Source organism: Manis pentadactyla, chromosome 18 (assembly GCF_030020395.1).
Source record: "Manis pentadactyla isolate mManPen7 chromosome 18, mManPen7.hap1, whole genome shotgun sequence".
In the NCBI taxonomy this organism is placed as follows: domain Eukaryota; kingdom Metazoa; phylum Chordata; class Mammalia; order Pholidota; family Manidae; genus Manis; species Manis pentadactyla.
This window is the reverse complement of record NC_080036.1, coordinates 14341370-14360674: the sequence shown is the minus strand read 5'-3', so window position 1 is coordinate 14360674 and position 19305 is coordinate 14341370. Positions and strand designations below refer to the sequence as shown.

General features: G+C 38.4%; 2 protein-coding genes across 3 annotated transcripts in view; both read right to left on the bottom strand.

Moving 5' to 3' along the window:
* Positions 1–19305, bottom strand: part of ENTREP2 (endosomal transmembrane epsin interactor 2) — a 459718-nt gene that overhangs the window by 126255 nt on the left and 314158 nt on the right. The window lies entirely within an intron of this gene.
* On the bottom strand, positions 11208–12854 carry NSMCE3 (NSE3 homolog, SMC5-SMC6 complex component). Its single transcript, XM_036878704.2, has one exon. The coding sequence runs from the start codon at positions 12815–12817 to the stop codon at positions 11843–11845; it is 975 nt and encodes a 324-aa protein (XP_036734599.2). The 5' UTR covers positions 12818–12854; the 3' UTR covers positions 11208–11842.

The window sequence follows — 19305 nt, the reverse complement described above, 5'->3', positions numbered from 1 at the left end:
TACAGGCACCTTTGTCAAAAATCATTTGACCATGTATGTGAGGGTTTATTTCTTGGCTCTATTCTATTCCACTGGTCTGTGTGTCTGTCTTTAAGGTCAAATACCATACTGTTTTGATTACCATTGCTTTACAATAAGTTTTAAAATCAGAAAGTGTGAATCCTCCTGCCCTTTTCTTTTTTAAGGATCTTTTTTAAGGCTACTGTGTGTCGGGGGGGAGGGATATCTCTGAAATTCCATACAAATATTAGGATGGGTTCTTCTATTTCTGAGAAAAATGCTGTTAGGATTTTGACAGGGATTGTATTGAATCTTTGGATCACTGGCTCTACTGACAACCTAAAATATTAAGATTTCCAATAAATGAACATGAGATGTCTTTCTATGTATTTATGCCTTCTTTAATTTCTTTCAGCAATCTTTTATCATTTTTAGTATACAGACTCTTTCACTTCCTTGGTTATGTTAAACTAATTCTATGGAATTGTTTTCTTAACTTTTCAGATTGTTCATTTTTAGTGTATAGAAATGCAGCTGATTGTTGCATGTTGATTTTGTATTCCGCAACTTTGCCAAATTTATTTATTGATTCTAGCAGTTTTTTTAAATGGACTTTTTTAAAGATGTACATATAACATCATGTAATTTGTAACGGGGATAATTTTACTTCTTCCTTCCCAATTCAAATGCCTTTTATTATTGCCTGGAATTTCCAACAGTATGTTCAACAGCAGTGGTGAATATGGGCGTCCTTTTCTTGCTGATCCTAGAGGGAAAGTGTTCAGTGTTTCACCATTAAGTGTGATGTTACCTATGGGTTTTTCATATGCAACCTTAATTATGCTGAGGAGGTTTTCTTCTATTTCTAGTTTGTTAAGGGTTTTTATCATGAAAAAGTATTGAAATATTTTAAACGCTTTTTCTGCATCAACTAAGATGATCACTCTTGTTTTCAAAAATTCATTCCATTAGTGTGGCATATTACACTGACTTTCATGTTTAATTATCCTTGCATTTCAGGAATAAATCTCACTTGGTCATAGTGAGAAAATAAGATTTTAATTTTTTTGTTTTTGTTTTTTTTACATAAATAAGGTAGTAATATTTGTTTTGAAACTGTATAACTTGACACCACCCTGGGGTTTTGCCTTTCCAGTACCCTTCTGGGATACCTGTGGTGTAGGGATTTGCTCACAAAAGGTGGAGACCTAAGAGTTTTTTTTAAGGCTCAAAGAGTCAGAGAGCCTTTGGGCAATCAGGCCAAAGTTTCTTTGATAAATCGAATCTTTAAAAACAATTTGATTCCACTTGGTGCCATGTACAAATAGCCACACCTGTACTTCTTTTCCACACATACATCTAAAATTTTCCGTATATATGTAATCCCTTCATGTTGCTCTAAGTCTTTCTCTATTGGATAGTGTTCCTTTGACCTTCCAATTTGAGTAGACAGGTCACATTTTAACTGTTTTTACTCAGCCATCTTGCCTTTTAAAAGTATTTATTAGGCATTCAGCCCCTGATTAAACCTTTATCCTAAACCACGTTAATCCATTCAGATATTTTGACAGTGGGAGGGACCACTGCCATGGATTTGATCCTTGCCCCAAGAATGTTGTTGAATCTGCCTGTGTCTCTGAGTTTTGTCTTTCACTGGTTGGGGTTCAGAAGTGCTTACCTGTCCATACACTTCTGGATTCTCTCTGTTCTATTCATTCCTGAATGCAAACCATCCAAGTGTTTTCTGAGTTCATCTCTTTCCTGTAAACTTTGCTAAATGTAGCCACAGGTACCAACAAAAGTTCTGTTTTTCAACTTTGGAGTTACAGGCTCATTAGCTGTGTGATCTGCTTTCTCAAGTTACTACAAAAGACACTTTCGCCAAATGCTTTTCCATTAATATAACATGCATGGTCATCTTTCCAACTTTTCCAGCATCAGTTTCCTCAATTTCCGAACCATTCATGATAGGATAAATTACAAGTAATTCTAAAGCTTTAGTGGCCTAACGTAATAGAATTGTACATTTTACTCCTGTTATAAACCAAAGCAGGTCTAGTGGGTTTTGCCACAGGTTCACTCAGGAAGCCGAGGAAGGCTTCATCTCAATGATGCACCTACAATCATCTCAGCCATGGAACTTAAAGCTCTTCCCTGGAGGTGTCACATGCAATTTCTATTCACATTTCACTGGCCAAAGAAGCCATATGGCCACACCCAACATCCAAGGTGATGGGAAGTGCAATCCAACCAAATGGTCCAAAGGGGAAGAAATGGATTATTTACGAACATCCCTAATGATCACAGCATCCCTATACCTTCCTATTCTATAAATCTCCTCTGTGTGACTTTATCCAAGACCATGACATATGGCACCATTTATGCTGATGACTCTTGCTTCTATGTCTCCTTCCCAGACTTATTCTAACATTATATGGACAACTGTCTACTCAACATTTCTACCTGGATATCTAAAGGCCTCTCACACTCAGCACAGAAAATGAAACTCAGGAAAATCCTGAAATGCTGTCCAACTATGTGGTGTCATCATTACCATCCTCCTTAGTTTCTCTCATTAGAGGTATGTTTTTCACTTACTCTCCCTTACTCTGACCATAACTAATAAATCATCAAACACTGTTAATTCTACACATGAAATCTCTCTCCATCCCCACTGGTGCCACCAATATCAGTGACCATCATCTTCTCTATGGACGGCTTTTCTTTGTTCTTCCTGCCTCCAAACTTGACTCCCTTGACACTGGGACCAGAGTTACCTTACAAAAATGGAAATGGATTCTCAAGAGCAGGGACTGCCGTTTTACACACTGATGACCTCAAAAGCCTAGCCTAGCTAAACACTTAATATGTATTTGTTGAATGAATGAATGGATGATGTCACTCCTCTGCTTAAAAACCTTCAGCTAGCCTTAGTAAAACTCCTCGACATGGATTTCCAAGGCCTGACAAACTTAACAATGGCTAACCTGGCCTTTGCCTAAAAAGGCCTGTCTCCAGCCATTCCTGCCACACCCTCTACTATCTAGCCACAATGAATACCTTTTAATTTCTGGAACTCTTTTAAACTCCTGTTCATGTTATTTTCTTTCCCCAAAACATACTGCCTTATCCTCTTGATACCTTCACTGGATTCTATTCTCATCCTTAAGCCATCAGCTGTTTTGGACCTATTTTTGAGAAGCATTTGTTGACCCCTATAGCTGGCCTCTCTGTTGCAACAGCAGAGATCATGGGCATTTTGTCCACCACTGCATTCCCAGTGACTGGTACATAAGAGGTGCTAAAAAGTATTTACTACGAGATTACCAAAAAGGTTGTATGATCTCCATGATGAGAATCTTCCAGGAAATGAGAGGCACATTATAATTTAGATGGAGTTGTAGATCTGGTTGATTTTAATTTGTGACCTAGAAGTCAATAGTTATTGGATGTGATAACCCTCCAGTAATGGGGAAATTCAAGGCACATTTGTATAGTGAGAAATGCATAACTAGTTACATTTCAGGATGATGACTTTTCTCTTTGCCATTCTGATCTGCTGCAATGCTGCCTTCGTTTTATAGACTTCATACCTCTAGCACTTAAGGCATATCTTTAGTACGCAAAGTTATAAAGCCATTTTTAAGTTTTATAGGGTACTTGTGTAGGCTTGCTATTTCCCAGTGGGAGTAAAAGTTTATAAAAGGTACAAAATGAGGTAACTACCATGAAAGAGAAGACTGTTCAATGAACATAGTCACTGTGTTGTTCTGTTACCATGAAGGTGATCACTTTAAGTTTCACCTCAGCTTAAGTTAGCTGGTTTTGCCATTTAAAGCTGTCATTTTAGAAATCCCATAGAGTGTGTGTCATTCCTTCATACAGCACAAGAGTTAAACCTTCTCAAATATGCTTCTTCCTAGATTTTACAAATAAAACATGGTGGTGAGCTACAAATGTGTACAGAAGCCAAGTGTATTCCTCCAGACCACCCTAAGGGCTTTACAGTTCACAACTAGAGCACAGGAATCTAATATCCAGGAACTCTGGAGTTTCCAAGACTGCGTAACTAAAGCAAAACTCCAAAATGTCCAGTCAATATAATATTTATTCTGCTAAATGGAAAGGAAATAATAAAACATACTATTTTTCTCATTATGTATTCATAATAATAGAATCCTCACAACACTGAAAATTCTCTGTGTAGTTATCAAATAAATGAGAATGCTTCACTGCATACTTAAAGTAAAGCTATGTACCAATATAAACCAAGAATTCATATTATGTTAAAAACACTAGAATTCATAAGAAATCTCAACTGACCCCAAATATCCCAAACACTCCTAAAAGGAACAAAGTTAGAGGTGTTAAACTCTTGATTTCAAAACTTACTATAAGGCAAGGGTAAGCAAAACAGTGTAAGTGCTAGCATAAATAGAATGAAGATCAATGGAACAGAATTGAGAGCCAAGAAATAAATCCTCACATATGTGACCAAATGATTTTTGACAAGGGTGCCAAGACCATTCAATGGGAAAAAGATTGACTTTTCAGTAAATGGTGTTGGGAAAACTGGAGAGCTACATGCAAAAGAATGAAGTTGGACCCTTACACCATATACAAAAACTAACTTGAAATGGATTAAAGACCTAAATGAAAGCACTACAACTTATAAAACTCTCAGAACAGACAGAGGGAGAAAGCTTCATAATATTGGATTTGGCAATAATTTCTTTATTATGATAGCAAAAGCATGGAGAACAAAAGAAAAAGTAGGTAAATTGCACTTTATAAAAATTAAAACTTTTGTGCAAGATGGTATAAATAATGTAAAAAGGAAACTCACAGAAAGAAGAGATAATTCCAAGTCACATATCATTAAAGAGATTAATATCCAGAATACATAAACAACTACTACAACTCAACAAAAAAACAAACAACCCAATTTAAAAGTGGACAAATAACCTGTTAGACATTTCTCCAAAGAACATATACAAATGGCCAATAATCACTTGAAAAGATGTTGAACATCGTTATTCATTAGGACAATGCACAACCAAAACCACACGGGATACCTCTTCAAATAGAGAGCACAGAAACAGACCCATGTAAAGTCATCTGATCTTTGACAAAGGAGCAAAAGCAATAAAATGGAGCAAAAATACCCTTTTTAACAGATGGTTCTGGAACAACTGGACATCCACATGCAAAAAAAAAAAAAAAAGAACCTAGATACAGACATTACGCTCTTCATAAAACTTAATTCAAAATGGATCAGAGATCATACACCAAATAAAATGAAGAAGTATAAAACTGCTAGAAGATAATAAGGCAGAAAACTTAGATGACATTTCGTATGGCAATGACTTCTTGGAATCAATATCAAAGGCACAATCCAGGAAAGAAAAAATTGATGAGCTGTATTTCATTAGAATTAAAAACTTCTGCTGTGTGAATGACATGCCAAGGGAATCAGAAGACAAGCCACAGACTGGGAGAAAAAATTGCAAAAGGCACATCTGATAAAGGAGTGTTATCCAAAATACACAATGACATTTTGGAACTCAACAGTAAGAAAAGAAACAACACTATGAAAAAGTGGGCCAAAGATCTTAACAGGCACCTCACCAAAGAAGTGGTACAGATGGCTTATAAATATATGAAAAGATACTCCACATCATATGTCATCAAGGAAATGGAAATTAAAACAATGAGATGCCACCCATACCTATTAGAATGGCCAAAATCCAAACCACTGACAACATCAAATGGTGGTGAGGTTGTGGAGCAACAGGAACTCCCATGCATTGCTGGTGAGAATGCGAAATGGTACAGCCACTTTGGAAGACAGTCTGGCAGTTTCCCACAAAACTAAACACATTCTTACCACCATATAATCTAGCCATCATGCTCCTTGGTATTTACCCAAACCAAAGGATTAAAAAATTATGTCCACACAGAAACCTGCACACAGATGTTTATAGCAGCTTTATTCATAATTGCCAAGATTTGAAAGCAACCAAGATATCCTTCAGTAGGTAAATGGATAAAAAAAAAACTGTGGTACATCCAGATGGTGGAATATTATTCAGTGCTTACAATAAATGAGCTATCAAGCCATGAAAAGACATAGAGGAAATTTCAGTGCATATTACTAAGTGAAAGAAGCCAATCTGAAAAAGCTACATACTATATGATTCCAACAATCTGACATTTTGGAATCGGCAAAACTATGAAAACAGCAAAAAAGACCAGTGGTGACCAGAGAATGTGGGTGCAGGGAGAGATGAATAGGTGGAGCAGAGAGGACTGTTAGAGCAGTAGAAATATGCAATTAAAACTTAAATACTCATCTTTAAAATTAAAATTAAAAAATGAGGGATTCATATTATGTTGAAATCCATAGGCTGTACACCACTAAGACTGTAAGGTAAACCCTGAAGTAAACTATGGACTTTGGGTAATCATGATGTGTCAGTATAGGTTCATCAATGTAACAAATTTAACATTGACAGTAGGGATGTTATGTGTCTGTACCAGCACAAAGAGGTATGTGAGAAATCTGTATACTCCTCTCAATTTTGCTATGAACCTAAAATGGTTCTTAAAAATATTAAAGTCTTTCACTGAAAAGTGACTGGTAAGAATGCATAAGTGTTTATGTTAAGATGTAATAAAAGTTATTTTTAAATCAAGGAACACTTAGAATTTAAGTATGTGAGAAAATAAATGAAAACACTTTCTAGAAGATACATGCCCAAACCGATTTGAAAAGCAATAAAATCAGTAAAAATTTATCCACCCAAAGCAGCAGGTCTAGAGCCTTTCACAGGTGGGTGTCTTCCAAACCTTCAAAAACACTAATGCTTATATAATACGGCAAAGGAAAAGTTCCCCAATTCATTTATGAGACTAGCATGTTTTCTAGTTCTTGAACAATCCAGTGCTAAAGCCATGAAGTAGGACAGAGCAAGAAGTGGTCCAGGGGGTCAGGGGTGCAGGATTGAAAGGCAAGGGCCCTGGAGTGGGGTGTTGGAGCCCAAGCACTGTGAGGAGGGTGTATGCCTGAAGGGCAGTTCCTGTGGGATGCCAACTCCCCATGTTGGGGGGACCCAAGGGCATTCCCATGTGGGAGGGTGCAGCAGCCAGGCTAGGAGGTTGGTTATTTTCAGGGGATTGATCAAATAAATAAATACTGCAAGGATAATAGGACCTGAGTTTCTCACAGTTAGAGAAAACAGGTACAAAAGTGTAGAAGGGAGAAAACTAGAATAAACACTGTGGTGTTAGAATGGAAATTATGTTATCAACGTAATTTCAGTTTTCAGTAGTAGATAACAAACATCCGTAACTTGGTCATTAGAGAGGGCTAGAAGCAATTACTTCCAGCAGGCATGAGCAAACCTAGCAACCTTAGTCTGAATTTCAATACCCACCAAAAGTAACCAGACAGAGCTCTTTGGAGAAATGGCTAATTACAAGTCTGGTGTAGGTAAAGTTCGAATTAAGGCTGAATGATCTTTTTGTGCCAGAAAGTAAGGACATGCTCAGAATGATGGGGGCATGTTGAAGTCACAAAAGCCAGGTTTAAATGCTCTCACCGGGCAAATCAGGGGCAATTTGAGTGTCAAAATAAGCAATGATAGTAAGAGATTAAAACCCATGCCAATAGGTAAAGGAATAAATTGAAAGTCTGATGAGGAATACAGTAGTTAAAAAGTCTCAAAGTATCTCCATGCAAGTCACTTGCTTGTTACAAAGGGAAAGGTAAAAATCTCACAGTAGAGAGGGATGGGAGAAAACCATCTTAACCAAAGTGATACAAGTTACAAAGTTACAGGGTAAATGAAAGTGAAGGAAGGACTGGACTGTCTGCAGACTGAAGGAGAATAAACAAACATGGTAACTCAAAATAAGGCACTCCAATGGCTGGGAGGAGGGATGCGGGTGGGGGGTAATCTCTTGCACTGACTGTGCTTTTAACTTTTCTTAAAGTTTGAAAGTTTGACACTGTTTCTGAATGAATGAATGAATGAATAAAGTTTAACCTCCAAACCCAATAATGACAATACAGGAAAATTACAGATGAATTCCTATGACCAAAAACACAAAATTTATGATTTCTTAGCAAATAAAAATACACAAATGTATTTTTTTAATGTACTATCAAGAAGTGTTTGTCCTGGGAATGCAAGAATGGTTATACAGTAGAAAAATCTATCAGTGTTATTGCACTAAACTATACCAAAAATATACAAAATTTACAGAGTAAAAACAAATATGTAATCACATTAGCGGGTTAATAAAGAGCATGTTATATAGCAGACTAATAAAGAGCATACTACAAACCTGAAAAGCCATTTATAGTTTTTTCTAAAAATCTCTAAGCAAGCTAGGAACAAGAAGGAAGTTAGATGGTTAGTCCAACTCAAGATATTTATGGTGAATATCATCAACAACCCTTAAAATCACAACCCTTAAAAGAAAAATACTGATGATTGGACACACTAAAATCAAGTCACCTGTATAAAAAAAAGTGAAAATGGAAAAATTTGCACTTCTTAGATATAGCAGACATACTAATACACAGAACATTTAAAGAATAACAGCAAACAATACACTTGTCACAAAACTGTACAAATTATTCCCTTTGAAATTAGGAACAAGGAAATCAGGAAGATCCTTGAGGGCTGCCATTGCCATTTCTTTTCAATAATGTTTTTTGGTTCCAACTAGGGCAAAAAAGATAAAACTAAAATAAAAGTAGTAAGAATTGGAAAAGAAGAAAAAAACTTGTATGATGATGCTATAGAATTATAATAGCATGATTTTGGAAAATAGATAGCACATAAACCAATTCAGTCCTAGCCACAAATTTATTTACGTATGAGATATTACCATGTAGTAGTATATTATAAATCAGTGTGGAAAGGAAAAATAGAAAAATTGGTGCTAGGTAATCCACACAGGACAAATACCAAAATTATATCCATACCTTACATCATACAGAAAAACAGAAACATGAATGTGGAAGTCAAAATTTTGAATATTGGAAGAAAATACTAGAAAAACATTTTTACAATATTAGGATACAGGAGAATTTTTTGAAGCACTCACAAAAAATCACAACCCTTAAAAGAAAAATACTGATGATTGGACACACTAAAATCAAGTCACCTGTATAAAAAAAAGTGAAAATGGAAAAATTTGCACTTCTTAGATATAGCAGACGTACTAATACACAGAACATTTAAAGAATTCTTATAAGTCAATAAAAATAGAAAAAGGTCTAACATAAAATCTTGTGGAAAAAAAGAGCAAATAATGCTTCATGCCAGTGGTAAGCAAGAGGTTAAGCTCATGCTACAATAAATTATCACTGTCTACCCACAGATTGGCTGGAAAAGGCCAAGTTTTCATAAGGAATGTGAAGGCAGGTAAAAAACAACTCTAAAATGTCAGTAGGAGTGTAACTTAATAAGAGTTCAAGAGCAATTTGGCAATGTGCCGTAACTACTCTGTTACTGGCTGGAGACACTCTCACAAGGAAGCACTGTATGCCACAGCAGGTAACAAAAAACTGGAACAAACCTGTCTAATCATTTGGGAATGAATAAACAAACTTACTTTCCCCAAGAAAGAACTACTAAAATGAACAAATCAGATCTGCAAAGCTAAATCTCAAAAACAATGGCTGAAAACACCAAGTTGCCAAAGGATACAGTGTAATACCACTTAGGTAAGTTGTAAAAGCTCATCAAATATTATTCTATATTGTTCCTGTTTATATTGTTCGTGTATATGTATGTATACAAGAGAAGTATTAAACTGTACAATGGCATATCCACAAACTTTTGACACCTTTGGGAAGGGTGAGAAGCAAAGACAGAAGGGCCTGATCTGGTCTGAAATGTTATTTTGAAATCCAAAACAAAATGGTCATTCATTGATGGTAAATTGTTAACATTTCTATGAGGTAATCATGGGAGAAAATATTTGCCTCAGATATAACTGCTAATGGGTAATAATTTTCACCAGAGATGAAAAATGCCAGGAGTGGGGAAAGCAGTCAGTGAGGTGAGGGGAGAAGTAAGCAGGATGCTTAGCCAGAACGTAACTCATACACAAATAAAGTGGAAACCAAGAATGCCTTCAGGGACCCACGATATTCCACTGGTGAAATAAATGCACACTCCAACTCAACAGAATTAAATAAAACCCAGTAACCTTCCACTTTCCTTCATACCTCCAAATAACCACAAGACTCTTTGAGATGACATTTAGTCCTGTGTTGACTAAGTCCACTTTTTTTTTTGGACCTGAACTATTTTCTTCATTTCATCGTTTATTTGTAGTATCTTCTCCCCCAAAATTATACTTACACACCCACGGAGTAATTATTGTTGAATCTCTGTGAGGCTAAGGAGGAATGCAATGAGAGACTATGAGCTCTTTTCTTTGGGCCCCTTTAATCACATAAGCTATAATTGGTCTTTTTCCCATTTTACAGATAAATTGAGATTCACAGAGCCTAAATCCAACTGCAAATAGCTATGCTGACACAGCATGCACCATAATTCAAATTCAGTTTGTCAGACAACCTCAAAACCCATACTCTTTTCACAATACTACAAAGACCTCTCAACGTCCCCAGGAAATCTTATGTCCAACTTTCCTGATTTTACTATTTTATGTGGGCTATACTCACCAGCAACTATGAGTTATGTTCTTCCATAAAACAATACCATAGTCAGACTAGAAGAACACTGTCATAACTTTTGAACCATGAGTTATGATTCTAGGAATGATTTAGAACAAGATAATGAAAGAACAAATTAAAAAATTAACTGCTCCAGACCAAGGAGAATGAAGACACAAACTTTCAAAAATTTTACGGTAAAGTTAACTAAAAACCTTCACACCAGGCCCTGTGCCAAAAACTTTACATACACTCCCAGATCTAATTATCATAATATCACATATATTAAGGCATTATCAGTCCGTTTTCACTGAAGTTTTTCATTAACTTGTAGGTAAGAAACATTTTAGATTATGATCAAATATGCACACACACATATGAAAGTAAAACAACTTCTACAAACCACTAATTACTTTAGTAATATGTAGTAAAAATTGTCTTTTTTTAAGATGCTGATTTTGAGTAATGAAATTTTCTTATGACTCATGATTTAAAAAATGCACAATGCTTGACTGTTTCAAAGACACAGTATTTATTATAACTACAGTAGCAAAAAAGAAAAAAAAAACTAAATGTAACTAAACAATCAGCCACAGAGCTGATTAACTACGAATGTAAAAAAAATTGTCAATTCAGAGAAAATACAACATGTACATTGCTTAGAACGATGTGTAACACTTACACAGGTAAAAAATATATAAATATAAAACAGCTGCAATATAAAAAAGCTTATAGGCAATTACATTTTTATTTTTAATTTACAAAGACATTTGTTTTTCCTTACAAACTGGGGTAGCTGAGGCCAGGTGATAGTCACTTCACTTTTTTCTTGGTATCAAAGCAATTTACTGATGTTCTTAAATACCTGTTTCACATCATAGTTTTAAGTTCTCCAATTGGTTGTATAAAGCTAGCAGAATTTTTATACCAAAAAAAAAAAAGACAGTAAAACAAAGTAAGCCCTCCTAACATTTTTATAAATGAAAATTTGGAACCAGATAACAGGTAATACTAAAAGAACAAGTTTGCAAGCACAATCTAAAGTTACACACGTTTAAGCGTTACAGAAATACGCTTGCTCCCACCCCCACCCCTCTGGACCACTGCCTTGACCCTTCCCCCAAAGTTCCCGGGACTCTGATTTCAAGAGGAGGCGGCTGGACCGCCGGTCTCAGGTCTGGCCCTGGCCTCCTCATCTGCTAGGGCCTCACAGTACTGCACGGGCCAGTCCTTGGGGTCTTGATTATGAACTTTGGCCACAAACTTCAGAACTTTCATCTTGCTGGTTTCCAGGTTGGTTCGCGGGCCCCACTGCAGTTCGTAGTCTACGGGGTCGGTGTGGGGTATCCGCCGGTACTCCAGGTAACGCTGCCGCACAAACTCTTCGGTAATGAGTTTCTTGGGATCCCCAAAAACTAAATGCTTCTTTGTGGGATACACCCCCAGGCGACGCAGGAAGTCCCAGACTTCGGTCTCCTTGATGGCGTTGCCCTTCATAAAGATGAGCCCCAACACAATCATCAGGAGGCCGGTGGTGGGCGTGCCCTGGTCGCCTCTCACCTCCGCATCCTCCTCCACAGGCTCCAGGGTGTTGATCAGGATGTAGGTGTTGCTCTTGGGTTCCAGCTCCACCAGCTTGTACCCGAAGACGTACTCGAGGCGTTCGGCGGCCAGGGTGAGGAGGTCCTGGAAGATGTCCTTGTAGTCCCCGATGACGTGCTTCAGGATGTCGGCGCGCTTGATCGGGATCTTCTTCTGGTCCTTGATCAGCAAGAACTGCACCAGCTCGGCCACCTTCAGCTCCAGCTGCTGTTGGGACCGGGGCCCCACCTCGGGGGAGGGCTCGGCCCGGGGGGCGCCCCGCGACGGCGTGCGGCGGGCCTCCTGCGAGCCGCCCGCCTCGCGAGAGGTGCTCGGGGCCTCCTCGGCGACGCCGCGGCCCCAGTCCCTTTCCCTCTCGGCCTTGGCGCTAGGGCGGCCCCGGCTCCTCGGCTTTTGCAGCATGTCACCGGCGGCGGCGGCGGCTGAGGTCAGACAACGGTACGCGGCGCGAACTGAGGGTCGGCGCGCAGCACGTCTGGGAGGCCCTGGGCGGGGCCAGACGGGGGCGCGTTGCATCACTGAGACTGCGCGCGGCGACGGCGGAGTCTGCGCGCTGCGTCATAGAGGCTGCGTAGCACGAAGGGGCGTCTACCCGCCCTCCGCGCGCCGGCCGAAAGCAGCCGGGGCCTCCGCGCAGACCGGGTGATCGCAGCGGTGGTTTTTATGATCGTTAAAAATGTGTTCTTCAGCAGGCCACAGGGATAGGAAACAGAAACCCAAACCCCTAAACAAGTGCGCGGCTCAGTGCGGGACCGCACAGCCTCAGACAGGTACCAGAAAACGTAAGATTTAGAGTTTCGAAACCGTGAATATTTTTATGTGGAGGGAACTCTGAGAATAATGTGGAAGAAAAATAAGGTGAAGAGGAAGGTGTGAACGTGTAAGTAAAAGCATTCTACCTACACGAGACTGGGCATAAAAGACAGGACTCCTAGTTTGCCTTGGCCACTGTCCCCTTGTTCAAGTTTAAAGTTTAGACTCAACTCAGCATTTAACCACCAGTTACTTGCTCTAAGGTCCAAGAGTCTATTAAAACCGATCTTTGGTAAAGGCAGACCTGCCTCGCAGGCAGGACTTCCCCGTTTTCTTTACTGTCTCAGTATTCATATGCATGAAACCCCATCAACTAGACAACTACGACAAAACCACATAAAACGTTTCAATTTAGTATTTGGTCAAATGAGTTTATCTTTTGAAAAGCACATGCTCATGTAACCTACCTTGTGTGGGCCTGCAACCACAATTTTAGCAGAAATGGGTAAGAAGAATGCTACAAGTAGAGAAACGTGATCTCTCACGAGATTATGATTTAATTTTGGGCTTCACTGATCAAGAATTGCAATAATGTGAATCTGTTAAACTTCTTAGGTCTTAATATATCAGCCTTACGGCTCAATGAGAGGAAAGAAAACTCAGGGTATATCATCCATCCCTTATAATCTGTGATGTGTGCACTTTGTATATATTTTTTAATTGCAATTCTAATAGCCAACATGAGTCATTTAATTAATTCAAGCCATCTGCAATCTGCTGCCATTACTTATACGGATTTTAGCAATGTGTTCTTGTTCTGTTCAGTGACTTGCAAAGAAGAAACTGGATTTCCGTCTTAAAAGCTACTCAGAAAGTGGGTAAACTCTTCAAAAAATCAAATCAAATTGAGTTCCTCTTTAATGCAAATATATTCAAAGGAAAGCAATTCAAAACACATTATTTGAATAATAGCTTCAAAACAACCTTATTAAAATTTCATTACATGTTAGTAGCATAAAATTTTTGTTTGTAATTCAATATGAAAATGCAATCTGATAATGGCACTGGAACTGCTATACTAAATGTAAAATGATATTCCACGTTGTGATGTAAGGATGCTAGAATCTGGTAAAACGAGTAATAACTTTGTTCCTCACAAGATCAACAATATATCCTCAAGCATCAATCTTAATGACAGAAGCCTACTAAGAAAAACAAATGTATCATTAAGGCACTTGTTAAAATAATGATAAAATTCATCTGCTTCAGTTTTCCTTGCAAATTAAAATTTGCACTGAAGTTCAAAGAAATCTCCTGCTTTGGAGAATTCTGCAAAACGTCCCTCCAAAAGGATCAGTTAAACCATGAATAGAAACAGAATTCAGCAACCAGGAGATAACAGAGAAATGGAAATTATGATGAAAGCTACAGCAACATTTGGGCTGCGTTTTTATCTTTTTGTTGCTAAGGAATTCACTTAACAAGTAGCTCCACAGGTTAAAGCTACCCCTGTGACTGAAAATTAGCAGTGTCCATCAGCAGCATTTTTATCCACATAGCAGATTGTCATACTCAAAACAGGTGAGGAAAGTACCAGTTATAAAACACCTCTCTACACTGTGGCCCAAAGAATGCAGGTGAGAAAACACACACATAAAATGACAGTATTAGAATTAAGTTTTAGACATTGCATGGAGAAGTCACGTCACCCAGACCCACAATGCATCTCAGACAGACGAAGGAAGCCACAGATGTCTGGGGAGAAACTGTGATAATGATGGTCATGATAACAACACTAACACAAATAATAATAAAAATAAACAGCAACAGCTGATGATGCTTATAAAAGTGACTGTGGGTCAGACCCTATTCTAAGTGGTCTTTATGTATTACTTCAGTTAATCCCCACAACAGCCCCATGAGGCCCATGCATTTATTACATTTCTCACAAGTGAAGAAATTGAGGCACAGAGAAGCATTATTGTTTTTGAGGTCCTACCGCAAATAAGTGGTGTATCTGGATCTGAACTAAGGCAATCTTTCTCCAGAAACTGCTTTTAACCATATGCTGATGCAGAGAGAACATAAATATGGTGTCCTTGAAAAAGCAAAGGTTTGGGAGTTACGGGCTTAGAGTAGAAACCTGTATGACATCCGGAAAGCTAATGACACTCCTTTGTGTTTCGAAATCAACAGACTGAGGTTACAGAAGTCCCCCCTCACCCACAGGGTATATGTTCCAAGACCTTCAGTGGATACCTGAAACCACAGATAGCAACTGAACCCTACACATATGATGTTTGTCCCTATACATACATACCTATGATGAAGTTTCATTTATAGATTAGGCACAATAAGAAATGAGCAACAATAACTAAAAAATAAAGCAATTATACTGTAATAAAAGTTATGTGAATTTGGTCTCTCTCACAATATCTTACTGTACTATACTTACCCTTATGATGATGTGAGACAATAAATGCCTATGTTATGAGATGAAGTGAGGTGAGTGCCAGAGGCTTTGTGATAGTTGTTAGGCTACTGTTAGAAGGAAGATTACCTTCCAGGCCTCAGTTGGAGGCAGGTAACTGAAACTGCAAAAAGCAAAATGCCTAAGATAAGGGGAACTAGTGTACTAATCCCAGCTTCGGGGGACTAAGATTTGCCACGTACCTAGCATAGGGTAGTTGATAACAATTGCTTCTTTCCAGAAGGCTTATGTTAGGAAGATACTTGAGGGCTTCTTCAAAGCTGTATGTAAAAAGATGATTATTGCAGTGAAACACATGCACACACAAAACCCAGAAAAAAAGTCTGGAAGGAAAAACATCAAGATGCTATTATTTTCTTTGAAAAATGAAATTGTTAATTTTCTTGCTTGAGAAATAAAAGGAAAGTATATTCACCATGAATTTTAACATCACAGTGATATCCTGCCATCACAGTTTCACACATTCAAGTTTTCAGTAAAATCACTGTGATTTGAATGTGACATCTGCAACTTTGTTCAACCGGTGAAGTAATAAAGACAAGCGGCTTAAAAAGAAAAACATTTTCAAACACTTCATGATAATAACCCTAATATTTTTATTCTAGACCCAAAAGAAAAAAAAATTATTCTTTGAGGCAAAAGACAAGCTAAGATTTCAAATGTGTTGAATAAAAACATGCCTACTACCTATCCTTTAAATGTCTCTAAGTAATGAATTGCTTTATTTCATCTACTTGGTAGCAAATGCCTGCCAAGAGGCTGTAATCATCCTTAATATGTCTGCTGGATGCTCTTCTTCATTCACTGGTATTTCTTGCACAACCAGAGAAAGATTTTAAATGTTCTGACAGCAACAGTGCAAAAAGCAGGTAAGGACTTTTTAGGAAGCAAAGCAAAGATAAAAGCTTCCAGCCACCACATATGAGTAGTTTTGCTGCCTTTCCCAGTGGAAGAAAGTAGGACAGTGCAGCTTGTGAGCAAATGACTTACGGAGGGGGGCAGATGTTATTCTGGTAGGTGGCTAGCAGGAAAGGCAATCCAGATAATTTAATAGTTATAATAAAATCCCTTGTGTCCACTCATTTGTAACAAAGATCCATCCCGGTTCAATCATATAACAGGACTATGTAGTGACACTTTGTCCCTCCTAAAGAATACATCAATAGGTATCACCTCACACCAGTAAGGATGGCTGCCATCCAAAAGACAGACAACAACAAATGTTGGCGAGGCTGTGGAGAAAGGGGAACCCTCCTACACTGCTGGTGGGAATGTAAATTAGTTCAACCATTGTGGAAAGCAGTATGGAGGTACATCAAAATGCTCAAAACAGACTTACCATTTGACCCAGGAATTGCACTCTTAGGAATTTACCCTAAGAATGCAGCAATCAAGTTTGAGAAAGACCAATGCACCCCTATGTTTATCGCAGCACTATTTACAATAGCCAAGAATTGGAAGCCACCTAAATGTCCATCGATAGATGAATGGATAAAGAAGAGGTGGTACAAATACACAATGGAATACTACTCAGCCATAAGAAAAGGGCAAATCCTACCATTTGCAGCAACATGGATGGAGCTGGAGGGTATTATGCTCAGTGAAACAAGCCAAGCAGAGAAAGAGAAATACCAAATGATTTCACTCATCTGTGGAATATAAGTACAAAGGAAAAACTGAAGGAACAAAACAGCAGCAGAATCACAGAACTCAAGAATGGTATAACAGGTACCAAAGGGAAAGGGACTGGGGAGGATGGGTGGGTGGGGAGGGATAACGGGGGGGGAAGAAGAAGGGGGGTATTAAGATTAGCATACATTGGGGGGGAGAAAGGGGAGGGCTGTACAACACAGAGAAGGCAAGTAGGGATTCTACAACATTTTGCTATGCTGATGGACAGTGACTGTAAAGGGGTTTATAGGGGGGACCTGGTATAGGGGAGAGCCTAGTAAACATAATATTCGTCATGTAAGTGTAGATTAATGATACCAAAAGAAAAAAAAAAGGCAGTTCCTGTGTGGTGACCTCCAATGAGTTCTACACAAGGGTATAAAGGGCATATAAAAGTGTAGGCAAAGGGCCTGTTTGTGTTTATACAGAGGATCAAAGCCTAATTTGGCTACCCCGAAAATGAACTAAGATACGATATGAAAAAGAACTTCCAACATCAGCACTCTCTGGAAGACTCATGCCAGAAGATGATCATCAAGAAACCCCAACAAAGATCTATGCACTGCTACAGGTGTAGATGCACTCATCCCACCAGTTCCTGGACTTGCCATGGGAATGAAGAAGGAGATATCTAAGCTGGCCTGTGCATACAGTAAAACAACAAATGTGACTGGATCTATACTGTTGGAACTCAACCAAGAATTAGGAGAAGTGCAAATTGTAGCGCTCCAAAATCTTACAACTACAGACTATTTACTGTTAAAAGAACATAAGGGATGTGAACAGTCCCCAGGAATGGGTTGTTTTGATTTGTCTGATTTCTCTCAGACTGTTCAAGTTCAGTTGGACAATATCCACCATATCATAGATAAGTTTTCACAAATGCCTAAGGTACCTAACTGGTTTTCTTGGTTTCACTGGAGATGGATGGTAATTACAGGTATGCTTTGGTTATGAAACTATACTCCTATTATGTTAATGTGTGTGCGCAATTTAATTAGTAGTTTAAAACCTATACATGCTGAAGTTACTCTACAAGAAGATATGTCAAAGAAATAATCAATCTTCCCATGTTTTCTTCCGCCTGCTACTTCTATAGCTTTTCTTCTTCCTTCTTAATTACAACCCTTAAATAGAATTCATGCCTCATATCAAATTTACCGAGTATCATAATTCTTCCAAGTGGTAAAGATACCTCAAGACAAATGCTGGGCATAGAAGCCACAGGGCATAAATATGCAAAGAAGTAAAAAGCTAACCTTTTCAAACAATAAGGCTTCTCTCTCACTTACCAACTTTACATTTCCCTGTATGGCTCCGGAAGATGACTGGTTAGCCAGAGACGGGTAAGATTCCTCAAGGGAGGAACAACCTAAGACAGGCACAGTCACAGGGGGGCCATCAGGTGAGAAATTGGGGATCAACAGAGGTGAGGCTTAGAACCTCACCCCCCCTGTCCTGAGAGAAATCTTCTGCATACGTGAATGTTTTATTGCCCTTGTCTAGCTTGGATTAACACATAGCCTACAGGCACACACCTGATCATCTACATTTGCTCTCTTACAACACTAAACTATGTTTTCTACCTTTATCTTGTATCTACCTACCACTTCAGCATTTTATTACAAATAATAATAATAAAGAGAGAAATGTGGTATCCACATATAAATCAAGTATAAAAATCAAATGAGTATTCATATTTGAACTGACTGTTTATAGTTCATAATGCATGAGCAAAACCAAAAGTTTCTGTGATGACTGCCCTTGTAATGTTCACCATGTAACTTATTCACTATGTAAGACTTTGTTCTCCATGTAAGAACTTGTTCGTTATGCTTCAGAAGATGGGAGACTGACGAAAATTAGGCTTGGGGTGGATTAATGACTGTGCATTGAGCATTGACTCCCCTATTAACAACCATTTGATCAATAAATATGAGAGATGCCCTCAAAAAAAAAAAAAAAGAATACATCAAGAATAAAGTGGCAGTAGAGCTTTCCTTGGTGGGGTGGGGCTTGACGAGCTAGCTCTTTGCAAGCACTGCAGCCATTTGGCCCAGATGCCTCTTAGACTCTTTTTTTCAAGAAT